The 21,040-nt window shown below is 37.0% G+C and overlaps 1 protein-coding gene across 4 annotated transcripts in view; it reads left to right on the top strand.

The window, feature by feature from the left end:
- DOCK4 (dedicator of cytokinesis 4) overlaps nt 1-20,758 on the top strand; it is a 238,382-nt gene extending 217,624 nt beyond the window's left edge. For 2 of the 4 annotated variants that reach the window (XM_033057522.1, XM_033057521.1), the window contains 13 exons: nt 300-386; nt 1,991-2,167; nt 4,124-4,207; nt 5,966-6,085; nt 6,452-6,573; nt 6,834-6,954; nt 7,474-7,555; nt 7,758-7,867; nt 8,998-9,165; nt 11,289-11,361; nt 13,580-13,693; nt 14,620-14,681; nt 17,651-20,758. In XM_033057522.1, coding sequence (XP_032913413.1) covers nt 300-386; nt 1,991-2,167; nt 4,124-4,207; nt 5,966-6,085; nt 6,452-6,573; nt 6,834-6,954; nt 7,474-7,555; nt 7,758-7,867; nt 8,998-9,165; nt 11,289-11,361; nt 13,580-13,693; nt 14,620-14,681; nt 17,651-18,076 — 1,746 coding nt within the window. In that variant the 3' untranslated portion in view covers nt 18,077-20,758. The remainder of the gene's footprint in view (nt 1-299; nt 387-1,990; nt 2,168-4,123; nt 4,208-5,965; nt 6,086-6,451; nt 6,574-6,833; nt 6,955-7,473; nt 7,556-7,757; nt 7,868-8,997; nt 9,166-11,288; nt 11,362-13,579; nt 13,694-14,619; nt 14,682-17,650) is intronic. The other 2 variants (XM_033057524.1, XM_033057523.1) reach the window with 1 other exon arrangement.
- Nucleotides 20,759-21,040: the final 282 nt, after the last annotated feature.

The raw sequence follows: 21,040 nt of genomic DNA, 5'->3' as shown, positions 1-21,040 counted from the left end.
TCAGAAAAAAAATATTAAAATACCAATTCAGAGTGACTTTTGAAGATTTGGGGACAACATATAATGAACTTTAAGAGTGAAGAATCATCAGAGATTACTGCTTAGTAGTAGGACCTAAAAAGTAAGGAGAAAAGCAAGTGTCATTGACTTATGGGATAGACACTTCCATAAGAATTTGGATGTTAGTATTTTTTTTAAATGTATACTGTTACTTTAGTGAAGGTGTTCATAAAGGAAATTGGTAATGATTAAGGAAGATGCACAGTCAAATAAGGAAATTCATTGCTTTTATATTTTAGAGTCTATGGGTAGAGAGAACCACACTGATCTTGGTGCAGAGTTTACCTGGAATATCTCGTTGGTTTGAAGTAGAAAAACGTGAAGTGGTGAGTATAAGACTCGTGTCAATACATATTGTGGGTTGGTTTTCTTCCTTAATCATATGTTATTTGATGAACTGCTTTAAGATTTATTACACATCCGTCATTTCTTTGACCAAGGTCTCAGGGTGGCTGCAACAAAACTATTTACAAAGTATATTGTGTTGTCTGATTTCTCTTGTCTTGAAAAGTGTTATTAAGAACCACCCTTAGAATTCATTTGAACAGCTGAGGAAAAAAGTTGAGAACAATAATGGGCACCCAAAGGCAACATTTAATGTTAGTAAATTACTTCCTTAAAACTCAGCACCATGTCACATTTAATACAAGAATATGAATAGATTAATATATCCTTCCATGTCCTTGAAAAGTAAACATTCTCCAAGTTTCTGTACTATAATAAATGCCAAGAGCTGCTGAACAGAACATGTAGGAATAGGGTCTAATGTACCAGTCTGTTATTGACACATTGGAGTTTCTTCTCCTTGCTTGTTCTCTTACTTTAAAAAATTTTAGATTCTGGACATATTCAGAGGAGTGCTCCTCCTATGAAGATCTCTAAATAATTGGTCCATTTCTGAGTTCAGGAGTATAGCATCCATAACTGTTTTCCTTCTTGTCAAAGCCAGTCTTAGAATAATCCCATTAAATATAAGGATACCATTGTACAATTGATTTTCTCTAGAACTCTGTTGTGTTTTCCTTTTATCATAGCAGGAAAATGTCATTTGTTCACCATCTGGAGAGTCTGTAAAAAACCAAAGGTGGTGTTTAGTAAAATCAAAACATTGTATGTGACATGAGAAATTTTGTTAGTTGACTCCTGCTGAGTCCTTACTAGGACTATATTACTAGGTTAATATGACCACTAATAGAAGGCCTTCAGTTTACTATTATTTTACTATTCTAGTCACCATTTCTAAAAGTAAACTGTTGTAATTTTTCCTGGGCATATATGAGGTCATTACTCGGATTTGTGCTTGTATGTTTTGGTGAATTATAGCAGCTGCAAGCTGTACTCTTCCCATTGCTCAGCTTTTGGTTTTTCTGGCAGTTCAGACTGCCTGTGAAAAAACTTCCCCACCCCACTCTGAGAGATGAGAGGCACATCCTGCTCAAGGCTGCCTTTGACTATAACTTAATCATCATTTTAGCTCAAAGCTTGCATACAAATTTCTGATCCATAAAGTCTCGTTGTTGACTTCACTTCGGATAGGGAAATAACTCACTAATATTTCCACTCTGCTCTGTACCCTTAAACTGGTGAAGCTCCCTGACTCCAAGCTGGTTTTTGGTAGTCACCAAGGACAGTTTAATCCTGAATTCTAAGAGTTCCACCACTGGCTGAAAGTATATGAATGTTTTGCAGCAAGGGCTGGGTCATCTCTCAAGGTCAGATAATGAATCTACAGAAGAGTGACAGTTGTTATTTTGATCATTGATTACATGATAAAATAAAATCTCTCCCACAGCTGAGAAGTACTTTCTCCATCAAACTACTCTAGGACATACAATAATATTGTTTTACTGTTAAGAAATCAAAAATTACCTGCAAGATATTTCACCTTTCCACTGAAGATTGTTTGCAATATTTCTCACTCATGTTTCAGGTGGAAATGAGTCCCCTTGAGAATGCTATTGAAGTCTTAGAAAATAAGAACCAGCAGTTAAGAACACTGATTAGTCAGTGTCAAACTCGGCAGATGCAGAACATTAACCCTCTCACAATGTGTCTAAATGGGGTCATTGATGCAGCAGTTAATGGTGGAGTTGCTAGATACCAGGAGGTAAGCAATTTACTTTCTGTTTATTAAAAATCCAATTTCTTTCCCTGTACAGATGCAGCTCCTCTGTATGAATTAAGGACAGAAAGTACTATATGAATAATAGTTATAATTATACCTATATTGCATTTTGGGTTAGGTAACATTAATGACATTGTTTATTGAAATAAACATTTTGCTGCAGATAGTACCATAAACTTAATCCAGTGATGATTCATTTCACATTTACCCTGCATTCTTCAGTGATTTGTTTAAAAAATTAACTGGTTGATTGTAAGTAAATTATTATAATACATTGCCTGTACTAGGATAAGAGGTACTTCTGGCCAACTACCAGATTTCCTTTTTTGTGCTGACATTTATGTTTTTATATGTATATATGTATTTTATATATATGTATATATATTTTATAATATATACACAGACATAAATTCTCAACAAGAAGTTCATTATCTTGAAGAATCATCATTTTCTAGATCCTTCATTTATCTCTTTTCCAAGTTTTAAGAAGAAATTTTTTGGTGGGAAGGAGGGAAAGGGATTTAAAAAAGTAAATACAATTTAGAAATGTCTAACACTGGATTTGTTTCTAACAGTTGTTCCTCATTATTATAATTTCTGGATCACCGTAGAAGAACCTTTAATGTTTGGGAAATTCTGTGGAATTTTGAAACTTCAGTAAAAAGAAAAGGTTGGGGTTTTTTTGCAGCCCAACATGATTTTTCTTTTTGTCTTAAGAGTCTTATGAAATACTTGATCTGCTGGTTTTTCCTTTGAAAATGTCAACTTGAATAACATTCTGTCCAGTTGTCTCAAAGGCTGAGAGATTCAGTGTTCACTCAACAGTTTTAAATTTGGTAAAACTGCATCTTAATTAAACTTCAAGAAATTGAGTCTGATATAGCATTAGAATCTGTCATCAAAGCTGCAGTGTTATGAAAATTGGGAGACTGAAGCAAAGCAGTAATGTTTTTTGCATTTCTTCACTGCCTTTAAACAACAACAAAACTGTTTAGCATAGTGAAGCACCATGAAGGGAGTCCCTGGAGAAATAATGTCATGTCAGAACTATGTCTGGTTTGAATTAGCAGTGTCAGAGCTAGCTTAGTGTCTCTGCACAGCTTCCATTCTTCACAAGCATATCAAAGGTTCTTGCTTGTTCCTTATTGTTGTCCTTGGCTGTAATTCTCGATCTCGTAGACAGTGTTCATGTTTCGATTCCCTTCTGCCCTCTGCCTCTCATTATATTAAAATAGCAATTCAGCAATTCGTTTTGTAAATATCAAATTGTTAGCAATAATTGTGAGGCTTTTTTTCTTCCATTTCTCTGTAATTCTTCTCTTTGCATGTCCATTTTTCAGTCTTTATATGTCTACCTGTTGTTTTGCCAGCTCTTACCTTCTACCTTTCTTGCTATCCTGTTCTCTGTAAATGCTTTTGCCTGTTTCACCTGCTTTTCCCTTCTGCCCCATATGAAGCTCAAAGTTCAGTCAGTCTTGGAGCATTTGGTTTTGGGGTAAAAGTGACCATGTCTTTACCAATATTTTCCTTCTCTTCAGGCAACCTCCAAGTTTTAAGAAGTGTCCTTTGACCATCTGCTGCTTTCCTGATTCTGTTTTCCTTCTTCCCTCTTTTCCTCTTTAAATTTTTTCCCGTATTTTTTTTCTCTTCTGATGGGGAAGAAACTCTCTCTAATTATTCAGCACCTTCATATTTCAAATGTTAAAGCTATCCATTAGCTATCCATTGTCCACTAGTGGCTGCATTTTTTTGCCTATAGTCTCCACCAATGACTATATCATTCGTTACTTATTTAATATGTATTATCAATTATTGCAGTTTGGAGGAACTTAGAAAACATTTGAAAATATTATCTAGAAACTTGTTTTTTAAATAAAAGAAACAAAAGTGGAATGTTTTTACTCACTTTGTTGTACTTGGTAATTTTATTCTGTTTAGGCATTCTTTGTCAAAGAATATATCTTGAACCATCCAGAAGATGGAGAGAAGATCACACGCTTAAGAGAACTTATGCTTGAGCAGGTAAAGTGGGGAAAAGACTGACAAGATGGCCTACTTAGCTGTTCTAGCTAAAAATGTCCCCAAATAAAATAAAAAAAATCAGAGATTAATAATTGCTCTGTGGTCTTTAGTGTTTTCTGAGTTAGATTCCAAGAGAGTAACTTTTTGTACAAGCAGGGCCATGTTAATATTTTTCCCTAGTCCTTTCCATCATCACTTTAGTCACTTCAAACTGTTTTGTGTAAAATCAAGGTTGAGTGAGAGGCCTGTCTTGTCATGCTCATATGCAAATATTTGCACAAAATATTTTATCACTATTACAGAATAAACATTATTTCATTGAAACATTTGATGACTTTGGCATATTTTGTATTTTACCAATATTCCAGAAAAATATTTTCTCTTATTTGCCATAAGAGCAAAAAAGCATTCAAAATCTTACTGCAATGAAAGTTATTTAGTAGTAATTGCCAAAGTAGGTAGGGAGTAAAATAAATAAAAAATGATCAAATTAAGCATTTGAGTATTCTATGCATTATATTTTTGCATTATTTCTCCATTCATTTATAAGCCAATGATCTACCAGCCTCAAATATTAAGTGATTCCATTTGAAAATGCTAGTGTTTTTTTAAACAAAGATCTTACTAATATTTCAGCTTTTTAAACTGGCATTTATCTATTTTTGTTCTATGCAGCATGTTGATATTTCAAATTTGTTTGCCAGCTTGGAGTAGAAAGGGTCACAGTACTGGAATTTAGCAAGATGGAAATTCCATTTTTCATCAGCATTGAGGAATCTTTTGGTCAGATTAGCCAAGTGACAGGTCCTCAGACAGCAAAAATCAGAATAGATTCACTGAGCTCACTTGAATTTCACTGAGACAATGTATAGTAACATAATTTTGCTTTGTCAAGCCATAGTTAATCTCATTAATCTTTACAATGTAAAACCGGAGTTAATAACTTCCTGTAACAAAGATGTGGGTTCCCAGCAATAGCAGTTCAACCCTGTCTGGCACCCACAGCTGATGTAACATGGAGCATTCGGAAGGGCTGTGTGTGGATGGATGTGCTGCAGTCCTGACCCCAGGTCAGGGACGCTGTACAGCTGCATGCCCGCTCGCAGGCTGCCTGAAAACATCAGCCATGAGCTCTCATCCAAAGATATTACAACACCCTCTAGCTATTTTGTTTTTAAATCTGGGTTTATCTGATTCCTCATCTAACCAATTCAATATTTTGAATGCATGTGACCAAATTTGAGTGAGATTAAAGTTTTTGCACTGTAATTCCTTGTGTCAAGGATATACATCAGGCCACCACTTATAGAGATCTCTGGGGAGTTGAAATAGCATAGGGGACCATGGACTTCATTGCAAATATATTACAGAGTCTGTGGTGGATTTGATCATTGCTGTTGTATCATGCTTTTTACAACTGTTCTTGTAGAGAATGGCTTTTATTTAGGGTAGAGAATTGCTCCTTTGTGAAGTTGCCATTTAAGCCAGATTTTTCACTATGTTATCCATAGTGGTTTTTTTAATATTACAGTTGAATTTACACAGGTGAAACCTTTGGGAAAGTTGAATGGGAAGAGGCAGTAAATCCTCTTGTGTACTTTTGGTCCTAGGCCTTTTTTGGTTACAGGTCTGTCAGTGATTTAGATAGGTGTTTTTAAGGCAATGTGCATTTTGTCAGATTTTTGTTCAAATCAGTATCCTAATTGATGATGAGAGCTTAAAGAAAATGAATCAAAAACACTTTTTTCCTTTTTGCAGGCCCAGATTCTAGAATTTGGCTTGGCAGTGCACGAGAAGGTGGTGCCACAGGACATGAGGCCGTTGCACAAAAAGCTGGTGGATCAGTTCTTTGTGATGAAGTCAAGCTTGGGAATACAGGTACTCATGTGGACAGGTGCATGGATAGAGGAGCTGCATTGAGGGTTGGTTCATTTTCCCAAGCAACAAACAGTGACATCTTTTGGTCGTTTGTCCTCATTACAGCTTGTAGCCGTTTTGTAATAGCACAAAGCAAAGAGAAACATAAACTTCCCATACCATGCAGAGAAAAGTAGTAATGTTTTACTAATAGTCACATTTTACCATCATTAGTGAAAAGTTAAAATATTTTTCTTAGTAATGATGAAGCTGATCCAAAATGCCATGTAACTACGTTTATATGTAGTTATCTACATATCTGTATCTTACAAAATACTTAATGGTATTATGTTAATTTTAATTAATCTTCTCTTAATAACTCGCCAGGAATTTTCTGCCTGTGTACAAGCTAGCCCTGTTCATTTCCCAAATGGAAGTCCTCGTGTTTGCCGGAATTCCATACCTATTTCTATGAGCCCTGATGCTGCCAGGGTAATACCACGACGGAGGCAAGTTAAATACTAGTTATGACATACTTTTACTACCCATGGAAGATGACCCATAAATACTTCTATTACATGCATGCTTCTTGTATGGTTTGGCTGAAATGTGTTCAGCCTTGAATATCTGGTATATGTATTCTCTGTCCTTTCTCTCTGTCTCCCCTCCTCTCCCAATTAAAGATTAATAAACATGTGCTGTTCTCACATGAGAAATGATGACTGACAATTAGAGTTAACCATTTTAAATTTCATTATTCTTATAATAGCCCCTTGAGTTACCCAGCTGTCAATCGATATTCTTCCTCATCACTGTCATCCCAAGCATCTGCTGAAGTCAGCAACATCACTGGGCAGTCAGAAAGCTCAGATGAAGTTTTTAACATGCAGGTATAGTTTATTGTCGTTCTTCAAACTGTACATAATCTTTCTTACAAGGCTATTTACTAAACTAATGCTTCAAATATTTCATCCGGAAATCTCATAACTGTTGCTGATGTTTCTTTTAAAAACCAAGTCTTTAAATGAGATGTTAAACTCATTCACTTAAAAATAACTTTTTTTAATGTAACTGTTTTCTCTTATTTATATTAGAGCATTAATTTTTTACAAATGTAATAAGTAGCAGTGGACTATAATGGAAAGTCATCTGACCTTAAACAGACTTTTCTGTCTACTTGTCACATTGGGATGTAATTATTGTATTAATTACATTTCTATTTATTTAGTATTTTACATTTTTGTGTAGTTAGATTAATGCTCTTTATACTGATTTGGTATTTTGAATTACTGATAAACTACTCTAAGAAGTTTAGAAGTTCTTTGTTCTAGTGAAAAGTATGCTATAAATTTTTGTTTTCCAAGCCAGTAAATGTGATCTGGTAACAGCAACATCTCTTCTATGCACAGCCTAGTCCATCTACCTCAAGCCTGAGTTCTACTCATTCTGCTTCACCTAACGTGACAAGTTCTGCTCCATCCAGTGCCAGAGGTCAGTGCTCATCTGCTGTAGTAAACCATATTAAATGACTTGATATACTGCACTGCATGATGTCACTGATCAGACATCATATTTAGCAAATTACTTGAGGAATCTGAATTATTAGAGACAGAGACTTTTTGTCACAAGCATAGAATTGAAATGTTTGAGTTTCACTGCATGAATTTAATCTCTAGACACATTTCTATTGTAGCTTCTCCTCTGTTGTCTGACAAACATAAGCATTCCCGAGAAAACTCTTGCCTGTCTCCCAGAGAGAGGCCCTGCAGTGCCATCTACCCTACTCCTTTGGAAACTTCTCAGGTAAGCAGTTTGTTGGGAATCCTCAGAGCACAAATAGCTAAGGAGACAATAAAGGCGCATGTTGAACTTCGAGCAGATTCGGTGTCTGTTCACGGTTATAGATTTTCAAGGGGTTTTTATGTTTTTATAAGCAAATACTCTAAAATATTTTAAATGTAAGAGATGTGAATAGAAAACATAGTGCTTGATCACATTTCTGCTTGATTTCTTCAGGTGTAGGTCTGTTTCTTTACACCTGAATCCTGATTCAGTTTACTTACTGAAGTGAGAGATGCAGACTTACCAGGTGACACAACTGCTTGTGTGGAGCAACAAGTATTTGTTCAATCAACAAAGAATGAAAAACTGTTATCATGGCAGTTGTCCTTGAGCTCCCCTTTGTTTCTTCTGAGAAAGCTAATCCTAGCCACTGTGAGATAATAACCCATTCCAATGTGGCAATTCCTGTTTTCTAATGTAGTTAGAAAAGAATGATAGACATTTTTTTACTCCAGAGAAAAGAACGTATTGTGTTAAACAGGTCTGTGTGAAATGTGTATTTTTTGAGTATTCTGAAATTCAACATGAATTTGGTAAGCTGGCAAATACTGAATCTTTATTTCATCTTTTCTTCCTAGTGGACCTTTTTTCTTAAAGTGCTTTTCTTTAACACAGCTGCTGTTTTAATCCCTGCCATCACACAATGCACCTCTTGCTGAAAGTTGAGAAATTTGAGAATATACATATGGTGTTAAAGGCTCTCCTTTCAACACTCTCATTTCTAACAGAAGTTTTACTGCTGATGAAAACCAGCTCCAAGATTCTATATTTCAGAAATTATTTTTTGGTTTCTCATTAGTTCTCTTCTTGTCCCTTGTTTCTTCAGTTATTGAATTGGCTCTTGATTTAATTTTTAATCTCTTTTCTGTTTATGTCCTCATGCTATCACTTGAGGGCTTAAGAAGTAATACTGAGGCTTAGCCAGACTTAAGGACAGTTCTTGGGAATGACTTAGAGCTGATAGACCTATTGGGCACTTCATCAGTGGTAGTAGAGCCAAAACAACAGACAGGAAAGGTCAGGAGATGCTCTTGGAATAAAGCGGTTTTGCAGTTTGCCGCAAAGAAAAATTATCCCATTTTTGCTCCCAGACTACAAACTCTTGCTTTGCCAAGTGGAATGCGACTTCTATCCCCCACTCTATCCGAGATTGCATAAGGGAGGCTGAGGAGCTCGTAGGCCCAGTCTCCGCTCTCTCTGAGACTCGCCCAGCAGGAAAGTCTCCCAATCTGTCTCTACCCTCAGTGCCCCATGAGAGGGTAAGTAGAAAATTAACTTGCTCGTACAGTGAAGTATATTCAAAGATGAGAAGGTCTGACAGTTTCTTTCTGCCCTTATAACTGTAAATAAGGATATGTCTTTCTGGGGAAAGGTGAAATTTCTTTCTCTGCTGCTCCCTCAGCAGTAAAAATGGACTGTGATCAGAAACAAAATCCTGATTCTCTGCATTCTGATTAAAAAGGGGAAAATAATTCCTCAGGACAATTGTAAGGAGATATCTTAGAGATACCTGAGACTCTCATTTAAATTTAGCTGCTCAAACTGTTCTTTGTCCTTTCTCCTTTCATTCTAACACCACTTCAAGGGTGTTGGTTGGAGCTTCATGCTGAGAGGACCACCCATTTATGAATTACTTTGTTACAGCTTGATGAAAGCAATATTCACATTAGTGTTTCAACTGGGACAGATGAGACACACAGGCAAATTCCTGAACTTCAAGTCTTTCAGGCCATAGCTACCTTATTTAAGGAAGTTTGATGGACTTCACAGAACAAGACCACAGCAGTACTTCATCCGCTTCTTCACTGAAATTGGTGCTCAAGGTTATGTACAGCTTTGTGCTTGCTTTGTGATCTCTGGCTGAATGGTTGTACAGTGTCTTTCCAGCTCTTCCCATCCTCTGAAGAGGAATGCCTGCTGTCATTGACTGGTCAACAAGCCTCCTTAGTTTTTGCGCTATTGTTCTTCCTATTGAAGCTTTTTGAATTTCACATTTTTGGGGGTTTTATTTGCGTGTCATTAAACATCCTGTGATTGCTCTTGTTCTTCCATATGGTTTTATATCTCATTCTTTTTAGTATGTCTTTGTTTCTCTGTATTTCATTCGGCTTTTGTCTCTTTATCTCCTCCAATTTCAGTTGCTTTTTCAGCCGTTGCTCTTTACCTTTGCAACAGAAAATGGACACTTCAGCACTTGTCCATCACATCCTAGTGCACTGCAGACTCACTAGGTGGTGAACACTCAATCCAGACCAGGCAGCAATATATGGTCACACTTTCTGTTACATCAGAGTACATATGTAGGTTTACCACCTCAGTCTAATGGTCACTCCAGGAAAACAGATATTACCTGACCCAGAATGACTCTCGTAAGACATACGGCACAACTACTGTAGCTCAAAGTCTACCAAAAGCATTCTGTCTCTGAGATGTTTAAAGTGAAGTTGAATTTGGCTTAAGTATTTGTTCCTCATTTTGAAACACAAAGCTGCAACATCTTAGATCAATGACGATCACTTTGCGGCTGGGTTTGCCATCTTGTGGAACCACAGCATAGTGCCTCACCAACTTGGCACAGTGCTCTGTGAATGCTGGAAAGAAACACAATAATACGATTTTGTTTGGATTTCACTGATAATCTGATCTTGCTTTTAAAGAAAAAAAAAGTAAGAAAAAAAATAATGTTTATCTGTTCCCATTTCCTCTGGAAAGCACATCTGAATTAACTGTAGGATTAACTGTATGCTGTTTACATATGTTTTCAAGATGAACTAGTGAGCCATAGATTATTTGAATGCTGCCAAAAAGAAATGTATGAAAAAAAATTAAATTCTACCATTTATTTACTGTGATTTGTAAACAAAATGGATTTTAAGAAAATGAAAGATGAACATGCTTTATGGGTCAGCTTTGATCCACAAAAGAAGTAAGAAGGCTGCTACCAAAAAGTCAGGGTTGGAAAACGATACACAGTACTTTTCTTTGGTAACAGCCACAACTTCAATATTATCTTGTTCAGATCCTGATTCTGTAATGAAATTATTACAAATCTACCCTTCTATTTTTAATAATCTATTAAGATGTCTCTTTAGGAATGAGCTTTCCTATGTTTTTTTAAGGTGCTGGAAAACTGTCAGAACTCAATACATAATAATCTTCCCTCCAATTTCTGTGTGTACAGTTTTCAGAAAATGAGTCTACTCCCTATCTGTCTACAGACACTTTAATTAAACTGTTTATGTTCTTATGTGATGTTTATCACTCTACCTCCTAAGAAGACCTGGGGATGAGGGGGGATAATAACAAAAATATATTTGTTTTCTTAGAGGCTACTGAAATACAACAGCAGCTATGTGTAAATCATGCTGTTCTCAATTTGCAGAGAATGCTGTTTAATCATATTGGAGATGGTGCTTTGCCACGAAGTGATTCCAATCTGCCTGGTGCTGACAAAGGTAAGTGGAAATGCTACAACATGCCAATCTTTGAAGAATGAAAATTTAATTACTCCATCATGTTCCTGTGGAATGCCAGTTCTTTTGAGTGCACACTGTCATCTCCAAGTGTCAAAACATTCTAACTGACTAAATATGCTAACAAATCTAAGTGTCAAAACACTTTGCCAAAAAGGAGAGAACTGAATTTTGCACTCAAATAAGGCCCAGAAATTTGCAGGAGGGGGTGATGGAGCAGCAGATTTCATCAGGCTGCAAGTGAGACTTGTCTTTTCTGCTTCTCAAGAGAGACATAGGGAGAAAAGCCAACTTCTGGAGAATGGGGCACAGAGAAGATTAGAGATGGACAGTCCTGAAGTTTGGTACTGCAAATCCTGTTTACCAAATATAACTCAGTATACTTCTGCTTACACTTGGATTGAAAACACCAATTTGTTGTTTCTTGCATTTTGGGGATTTTGTTTTTAATTAGAGTAAATGAGAAATATATGCATTTCCACAGAAAAAAATATTGCCTCTTATAATTTTGCACATGGGGAAATCCAATGTTGCCAATTGTTGGCATAGTAATTGTTTGCCATGATTTCATTATGTGCCTCACATCTATAATATGCTCCATCATTTCATTATGGTACCTTTGTGGTATGCTGAATAAAGCATACAGTAAAATAAATGTATAGAAAGTAACTATTTTAATAATATACTGTAATAAGAAATGACCAGATATCAGGTTTTCTTTAATAAGAGCTGGGTTTTATAGGTATTTTTGTGTTTACATTTTTATTAAAACACAGGTGGAATTTTTTCACAGAGTTGAAAAACATATGAAATAATTTAACATGGAAATATCCGAACTTTTCCACTGGCCTATGCAGCCATCAGAATAGGTAAAATGAAATATTCTCTCCCGAAGGCTTTAGCAGTCAAAAAAACTGACTGCTTGGATGATTTGAAAGAAAAAAAAATGGCTTTTCAGGAGATTTAGGCATTTGAAGTACCTAGGTCTGGTGCCAGGTGATTTTTAGGATAAGGGCAAAGCCATGACAGCTTACAATATAAAAGCAAATACAGTATTGCATATTTTGGCAATAACAAAGCAAAATGATACTCTATTAGCAACAATACTTTGCTTTTTTGTTTCATCTTTGTAAATAAACACAGGGTCCTTGCATGTGATTCTCTACTCACAATTGAAACAAGTAAACAAGAAGGAAAGTGTCATGGCAGGGCAAGAGGTTTGAGGCTTTTAAGGTGAGGGATTTTTTCGGTGGTATATTTGGGAGATGAATGGGAAGGTTTGAAGTGGTTCTTTTCAACTCTTTGTTTAGGAAGTGTAATGAGAGTTGTATTTTTCAAATTAGCTTTTGTCCTGCACATGTTAAATGCCTTATCCTTCTGTCTGTCTTACTTCTTTCCAATATTGGTGACTTCTTGATGACATGAGATAATCCATTTTTATCAAGGAAGTTGTTCCAGAACTTACAGGATCATTCAGTTAAAGCCATAGAATCTGATCAGGGTAACAGACAAAGAAAACAGCCACTTTAATGCATGTCAAGGTGATAGTCAATTTACATCAACAAGCAGAGATCCTTGACCACAGATACAAACAGTGTACAGAAATTTTGCCAGTCCATAATAATTTTTCAATTTGATATTTTTTGCTGTCATTTTTAATTTCTTCCAATTTTTACTCACTCCATTTTGTGCCCCTCTTTCCACCTTCTTTCAGTTCTGAATTTGTAATCTATGCAGGCAACACAAGAATGTTAGCAGAGATATCTTTATGAAGGAGGTCAATAGAAATTTAGCGAGTTCCTGTCCCAAGTCTCTTCTGTATATAAAATGAGTTAATGGGAACAGTGGAAACCTCTAAATAAAAGTCTGATGCAAAGATAAACTGATTACATTAACAGGCTTCACGCTCATCTCCCTTTGTGGCTGGATTTGCAGTGCACCAGAGTGCAATCTGAGCTGTTGCTGCTGTTGATGGCCACCACTGCTGACCTGAGGGCCAGGTGCATCCATCAGGCATCCATGAGATTGATGGCTGCTATTTAAGAGCTTTGCAAGTGCAGATGTAATCATGACAGCTTTTCATGCATGCTGATTGAGTTGTTAGGCATTTGCATTCTGTTTCTTTTTATCCTCTTGGATAAATGCAAGTCAGAGATCTGGAAGTGTTGATACCCATGACAGTTTTTTCATTCCCTTCCAGCTGTGAACAGCACCCCCAGCAGCTGGAGCCTGGACAGTGGGAAGGAAGCCAGAAACACATCAGAAAGTGGAAAGCTTATATCTCCTCCTGTACCACCAAGACCTGTACAGACTGGTGAGTTAATGGACATCTCAGGTAAAGCTCCAGTACTTGAGAGCTTAGATTCTTTCCACTCTGTTTGATGTTTAACTTCTTGGGCAGGTTAACTTCTTATTTGATTTCTTACATGAAAGGCTGTAGAACTGCCTCTGCAGGTATTTTCATCTAGTTAATGTTCTCTGTAGTTTCCAATACTCTGCCCCTTCACTAATGAATGAGCAGTTTCAGATAGTTCTTGCTAGTATGAGGAAGGATGATCAAATGTAGTCTTTTGATTTTATGATAATTGGAGGTTAGCAATCAGAAATTATCATTAACCAGAAAGAATCTCACTGGCCAGAAAATGCACAGCAATCATGAAAGTACATGAGTTCTGTTATTATAACCATTTTGCCTTTCAAAATGTTAATTTCCATTTAAAGGAAAGGCTGCTGAAGTGATATTATAAGTATAATTGTTCTCAAGAGAGTGAGTAAACTTTTTGTGTATTGTACTTAGGCTTCTTAGTTTGTCCAGGCATGTTTCTAGTATACTGTTTGATATATAATAAATATATAATGTTTGATATAAGTATATTATGTATTTTTTATTTTCCTTATTTGACTTACAAATACATAATATATTTCTTAAGCAAAAAAAGAGAAATGTTGTTATACTGACTCTTTTTTTAACTTGTTATTATTTGGTAGAATATAGATCAATTTATGGTGATATAAGATTTGTCAGGAAAGGCAGATGCAGGAATTTTTTGTACTTGGTTTACAGCAAGATAATCCAGAGAACAAAGCAAAATAAACAAAATCTCTAAAACTATTTACAACCATTGGCCGAGGGAACTAGAGATAATGTTTATGTATCCAATGATCTCCTACCGACTTAAAAAGATTTCTTAGTGAAAATTGTCATGCCACAACTGCACTGAAATCTTTCTACCTTTACAGCATCACCAGCAAGACACATAGCCTCCATTTCCCCTTCTCCTGCTGGAAGATCACCAATGAAGGTACTGTCTTATTGCAGGGAATTGCCTTTGTGAGACAGATCTTGTGTGTTGTGGGGTAGATGGTATATATTTAATGTACATTATTTGCGTTTATATTGTGTTTTCTTTTTCTGATCATATACCTGTACAAGAACTAGTGTTCTGTCTCCAACATGGAAGACACGGAGGTGCCAGGAAAACCTGTTGTGCAACCCATTTGTCTTATTCTTCCAGCATCCAGAGCTGTTAGATTAGAGAGTCCATTAGAGAGTATTCCCTGCTTCAAATCACTTTAATACCCATTTTCCTCTGCAGGATGATCCCAGGGAGGTTGCAGGAAGTTGCAAGTAGTTTGACACCTGCCAGTAGGAAATATTAATCATAGGCTGTGAGTAAGCACTGGTTCTTCTTTGGCAGTTAAACATCCAAATTTGAGATCCAGGCTAAACTGAGCAGGTTTCATTTTTATTTCCAGATATTTGCATGTGTTGGTACCCACATATTGGTAGCTGCTTTTTTGCTGGAAAATTTGATTGGGAAATCTGTGTTTTCCACAGCATCGGAGCACATAAACACACAGCCTGCTTATTCCAGGCAAACCCTGATGCTGGTAGAGCACAAGAAATTGGTCTTGAGGATGGCCTCTGCCACTCCATTGAAACAGTTGATTCTACAGGTAGAAGTATAAGAGTCAACAACATGGAAAGAGAGCAAATAGAAAGAAGCATGACTTGTGCTTCAGGCACTGAGATGGAAGGACAGAGGAAGCAGCCCAGCCAAAGTTGCCCCTCAACAACCCAGTGCCTAATACTGCAGATGCACATTGCCTGAGGAGGAGAACAGCACTCCAAAGTATTTCCTTTCCCCTCGAGGTCCCTAATTACAAGTCCATACTCATTGTCCTGTTTGCCTTCCTATAAGCCTGTAACATTTCTAGTTGTGTCTACACAGTGGTCCAAATTGATCACAAAGCAATTTTGCTGGCCATCAGAGTGCCCCATTGTCCTATTACCATTCTGCTGAAGTGAGCACCAATCCCAAGTTTTGCCCTAATTGCTTACTAGGAAGCTCTTTAGAACATTAGGATCTTATCCAAAGATAAGTGACCCTTCCTTTTCATTCTGACACAGTACTGGTAATTCTTAGGGATGTCTTAGGACATTCTTCTATAGATCTGGACAGAATTTAAGCATTTTACAGAGTCTGGATTGCTGCTTGGAAGAGGAATGCTGGCCCAAAATACTTCTGAGAACTGCAGTATCTCGCTTTGAGCATCCATGAATTTCCAGACTGTTTTGGTGTCTAGGCTGTTACTTGCTGCTAGTAAAAGTAGTCTACACTGTTTTACCAGAACCAAGTGCAGGCTTTACATATTTGCTGTTGTTCTGAATGACAAAAGCAAAGATCCTAAATCTTATATATCGTCACTTAATCAAAGCGTCCAGTGTTCTTGAAATACATAATTTATTTGAAAACCTTAACCCTGGATGTTTTTGGGAGTAGGAGTATAGCTGCAGCCTCCTCACATACAGAGGAATGGAACATGAAACAAGTGGTTAAACAGGCTCCTGAGTAAGTCTGAAATGTCTTCACCAGGTGTTGAGCTTTAAATAAAACTTGCTTTGCTTTTCCACAGCCATGTGCAGGGCTCAAATTTTAGCCTTTCTTCTAACAGTGTGCTACCAGAGAAAACCATACTAGTACAAAACCCACTGATGTAAACAAAAATTTTTTTCTCTCCATTGATTTCAGTGCTCTATGGATCCAGTCCTAGATGGATAACTAAAATTGTCTCAACAGCATAAAGTCAGTGCAGCCAGCTCTGTACACCTCTGCCCCTCTCCTCCTCCTCCACTCCCATCCTTTGTTGCATGGATCACACTCTCACCTTAAGCTGAGCAACTGAGCATCAACCAGTCTAACAAGAATGGGAGTGAGAAATTTGTCTTTGTTTTGGTTTCTCCATCCCTTTTTTAGCCTAAGGCTTGAAGCCAATAAGTCAGGATTGTCTCAGATGAATCCAGTTGTAATTAGATACGTGGCAAAAAAATTTTAACTTGGAAAGTGTGGGCTAGCCTCTTATAGTTTTCAGTTTAAGTTGCTTCACTGGAATAGAACTGCTCAATAGTTTTAGGTAGGCCTTTATTATCCATGGCTTTTATTTATCATCAGCACTGTTGTTGCTGCTTGGCCCTCAGCTCCTGGTCCCTGACCATCCCTCACTGACCTATGAGGCCACTGGTGCAGCCCCTGACCACCTGTGCCCTCCATATGGCCCTTGTCCCTGAGGCACACATGGTGTGTTGTATGGAACACCTGGGAGATGGGGGAGAGGAAAGGTGGTGCTGCTTTCATCTCCTGCCATTCTGCTGCTGCCTCAAATGGGAGCAGGAGCAGCAGAGAAGGGGGCTGGCAGTCAGCAGTGGCTCTTACCTTGATACCTGCTTCGTGCTACCCCTCTGACACTGCTTTTATGGTACACTCAGAAATGATGCCATGATGTAAATGCACTTTTCACTGCACGGCAATGCACTAAAAGCTGTGAGGAAAAGCTTTGGAAAGTGAATTTGGGATATGAGAGCCTGCAGTAGCAGCAGTGGCTGGGCTTCGGCGTTAGGGGGCAGGACACTCCCAGGTATATCCTGCGCCCAGTGATGCATTCCACTTCCAGCTGGGAAAACTAAGGGTGCATTCTAAAGACTTCCAGATTTTTCCAGGGTATTATGATAGTAAGATAACATTTTAAAACCGTTTTATTTCCACTTATATGAATTACTGGCATGACCACTATCTAAGGTGTACCCAGCACTATAGAAATGAGCTTTTTATCAGTGTCTTACCAGGTCTTGATTAAACAGGGACACAACCATTTCTGTTTATCAAAGCTCAGTTACATGCACTGTATCTATGTATGCTTTCAGTCTGAGCACAGAAAAGCTCTCCCTCCTGTATGCCAGGTAAATTCTTCTTCTGCCCTTTCTTTTGAGCAGGGGTCTGTGCAATCATTCACACCGTCTCCAGTGGAGTATCATTCCTCGGGGCTCATATCCAACTCCCCGGCGCTGTCAGGGAGTTACAGCAGTGGCATCTCTTCGCTCAGCCGATGTAGCACATCAGAAACATCAGGCTTTGAAAGCCAAGGCAGCGAACCAGCAGTGACTGTCCCAAGCTACAGCATTTCTGAGGAGCCTGTGAGAAAAGAAAGCAAAACCCCGCCACCTTACAGCGTGTATGAGCGGACTTTGAAGCGCCCCGTTCCTCTACCTCACAGCCTCTCCATCCCGCCCGCCGCAGACCCTCCAGCACTGCCACCCAAGCCACAGCTGGTTCGGCCAAACAACCTGGAAAACAGCAGCAGGAGGACTGAGCAGGTTCCCCGGCCCAGGCCTCTGCCCCGCAAAGTCTCTCAGTTATGAGAAGCCACTTTTATATTTAATTGCAACACATTCTTTACTGTTTAAGAAACAATATTTTTTAAAAATGGTAAAACTCATTTAGTTAGGCACTTTAATATTTTGTCCACCTTTTCTTTGGAGTAATTTCAAAATGCTTATTAATATTATGTTGCACATTTGAAATGAAATTACTAATTTAGGTTGCCAGATATTATAGGAAGCATGAATGAGAGGATTTTTTTTTTAAATTTCATGGTGGTGAATACTGATAAATGCTTTTATTTGTACTTTATTTTTCTTTGAAAAAATCTAAAACCCTGCAACTCTCATCTGAGTTAACTGAATGCTTCTTACAAAATGCAGAATATACTGATTGGATCTTTACTACTAGAGATAAATGCACGCTTTCTAACAAAGTAGTCTGTAGACTAGGATGTTTCTGCAAGTAGGCTGGAAGTTGTTTCTCTTATCTGATGAACAGGTTGGTCATTTCAAATGTATGTGGCAAAACTGAGATATAATGCAAGTTATACAGCAGAGGACTGTTGTAAGAATGTAGTTTGGAATTTTTGAAACACACACTTGGCTTATGTTATTTTTAAGATGGAAAAATATCTGTATTTCATTCAGCATACAACACCATTCTGGTGAATCCCGATAAGGTTTTAGGGTTTTCTGCCATTAGTGTATGTACCAATACATCCTTTTTTTTTTTTGAGGTGCAATTTACTTTTATTCTTCCAGATGTATTTTTTGTTGTTGTTTTTTTAGTTCTGGGTTTTTTTTAAAGCTAGCAGTTTTCTAGTGAATGCTCTCTGCTGTTCTTGAAAGTTCACCCTAAAATACAATCTGTGTATGAAACAGGTACAAATGCATTGTTCATTTAACTTGAGTACAAAAGTCAGTACTGACTAGTATCAAGGCAATTCACTAAATGAACCAATTTTTAAAAATACAAATGGCTGGTTTGCAATCCATACATTTCAAAAGTGAATTGCAAAGGTCATTAATAATTTTGTAAAAATCTAGCAAAAGTTCTGAACGGTTCCTTGTATGTGTATGGGCCATTGGAACCAAGCTTTTGATTTGCTTTTTAGCTTGAGTTCATCACAATCATATTTACTGTTGAGAATGGTGTTTGGCCCTAGGTTGTATTTTAGTGACTGGCATCGGAAGAGCTCTGGAAAGCTAATGCCAAGACATAGGAATGTGGAGGGAAGGAAAAGAAAAAGCACCTTCTGTATGTATGTTTTGTATCCTCTTTCTTTTATTGACTGTTTAAATGTGCTTGGGAACAGATGTGCGATCTGCATTTTGAATCATATTGTTAAAAATATTCTCCCTCTTTTGTTGGGAAGCTCATGTTTATCTTAGCTGTGTTTGATTTGTTGATAGTTTAACTGGAAGAAAGTGACCACTTTTTTATATTCTCTCAATTAAACCTTCAGCAGTTACAAGCTGTTGACAGTAGTTATAGACGTTTTCTATAATAAATGTTCAAGTATTTTTGTACATAATTGGTAAATTTTAATAAGGAGTGTACCATTATGTGAAAAAGAAGCAAACAGTTGTGTATGCAGTAAGATTGTTATAATTATGCCAAATACTTTATGTATGGAAAAAAAGAATATTTGTAAATATGTGCTTTTAACAATAATTCTGCCATATTGACTTTACAATTTTGAATGTCAGAAAAAAATAATATATGTTAAAATATTTATGTTTTAGTGAAAGTATTCATAACTTGAAAAGGAACATATGAATTTTAGCTTTGTATCTTGCTGATTTCAAAGTCTGAAATTCCTTGAACTAGCTCTTGCTTTCTACTATAACATTTTTATGTCTGTAACCACATCATAAAACCTGTAGAAGGCTACATATTTATGCTGATATAAAGAAGTAATGCCTGAAATTTAAATAAGTTGTCACAAGTAAGATAACAAAGCTGCTCTGATTTTTTTTTTCCACCCATGTAGTTTAATAGATTTTGTTTACTAGTGCTTGAGCACAGTACAGTATGAATCAGTGTTATTTGCTCCTGAAGCCTTTGGTTTTTTATTTCTGGCAGTAAGCAGAGTTGATGACTTTATCATTCGCGTGCATTACTGGTCAGCTTTGCAGCAAAACATTTCACAAAGCCTCTGTTTACCTAGACACTCATTGGTTGCTGCATAATGTTAGTATGAAATAAAAGAACTTGATTAATCTTTACAGTACAACTTATTTTCTACAGAATGAGAGATTTTAATTCATTTATCACAGAATAAAAGTTCTGTCTCCTTGTCTTGCTAAATCCAGCTTTTTTTCTGTCAAAAATATCCTGATAGATCAAGTTTTCTCCCTATTTGGACCTGTAATTGCTTTGTGAGACAAGGTGGGAAGAGCACTGACATGCTCTTCTGAACAAGTGAAAACCATAAAATTTACTAGAGAGTTCACTGTAAATTAATCTGCATGAGCATTCTCTTTTTATAATCAGGACATCAGAAATACTCTGAACGATAGAAAATGGTGTAAAATTGACAGAGTACTCTTAAGCCGAGTTGACACATTTTCTGCTTAGCCAGCTTTGACAAATTGATTCTGTAGATCAGTTTTTTAACCTGATTACTTATAAAACATGTAGTATGAAATTTCGTTATGTATGTTGCAACACCCACTGCTTGAAAACCTAATGTAAATAAAGGTCTTGTTTGAATTTTATGTAGTAGTCATAAATATAATTTTACCACTGTCTGGATGATGGTGAGTAATTCAGAAGCTCATACAGGAAGACCAATGGGAACAAGTTGCTCTTACTTCTCAATAGCTTGAATGTCAGCCAATGTGTGCGTAATAGGTGACAATCTTGTATTCAAATACCATATTTGAGATGATGGTGTCTCTGGGATGCCAGAGAAACATCCTCAAACTCAGCTGACCAGCTTCGAAATGATGCATTTCAGGCTGGTTCTCATGATGGCATAAGAGCCCTGATGTCCCAGG

Source organism: Catharus ustulatus, chromosome 4 (genome assembly GCF_009819885.2).
Source record: "Catharus ustulatus isolate bCatUst1 chromosome 4, bCatUst1.pri.v2, whole genome shotgun sequence".
NCBI lineage: Eukaryota > Metazoa > Chordata > Aves > Passeriformes > Turdidae > Catharus > Catharus ustulatus.
Note: the sequence above shows the minus strand (reverse complement) of the source record. Positions and strands in the feature narration are given on the sequence as shown.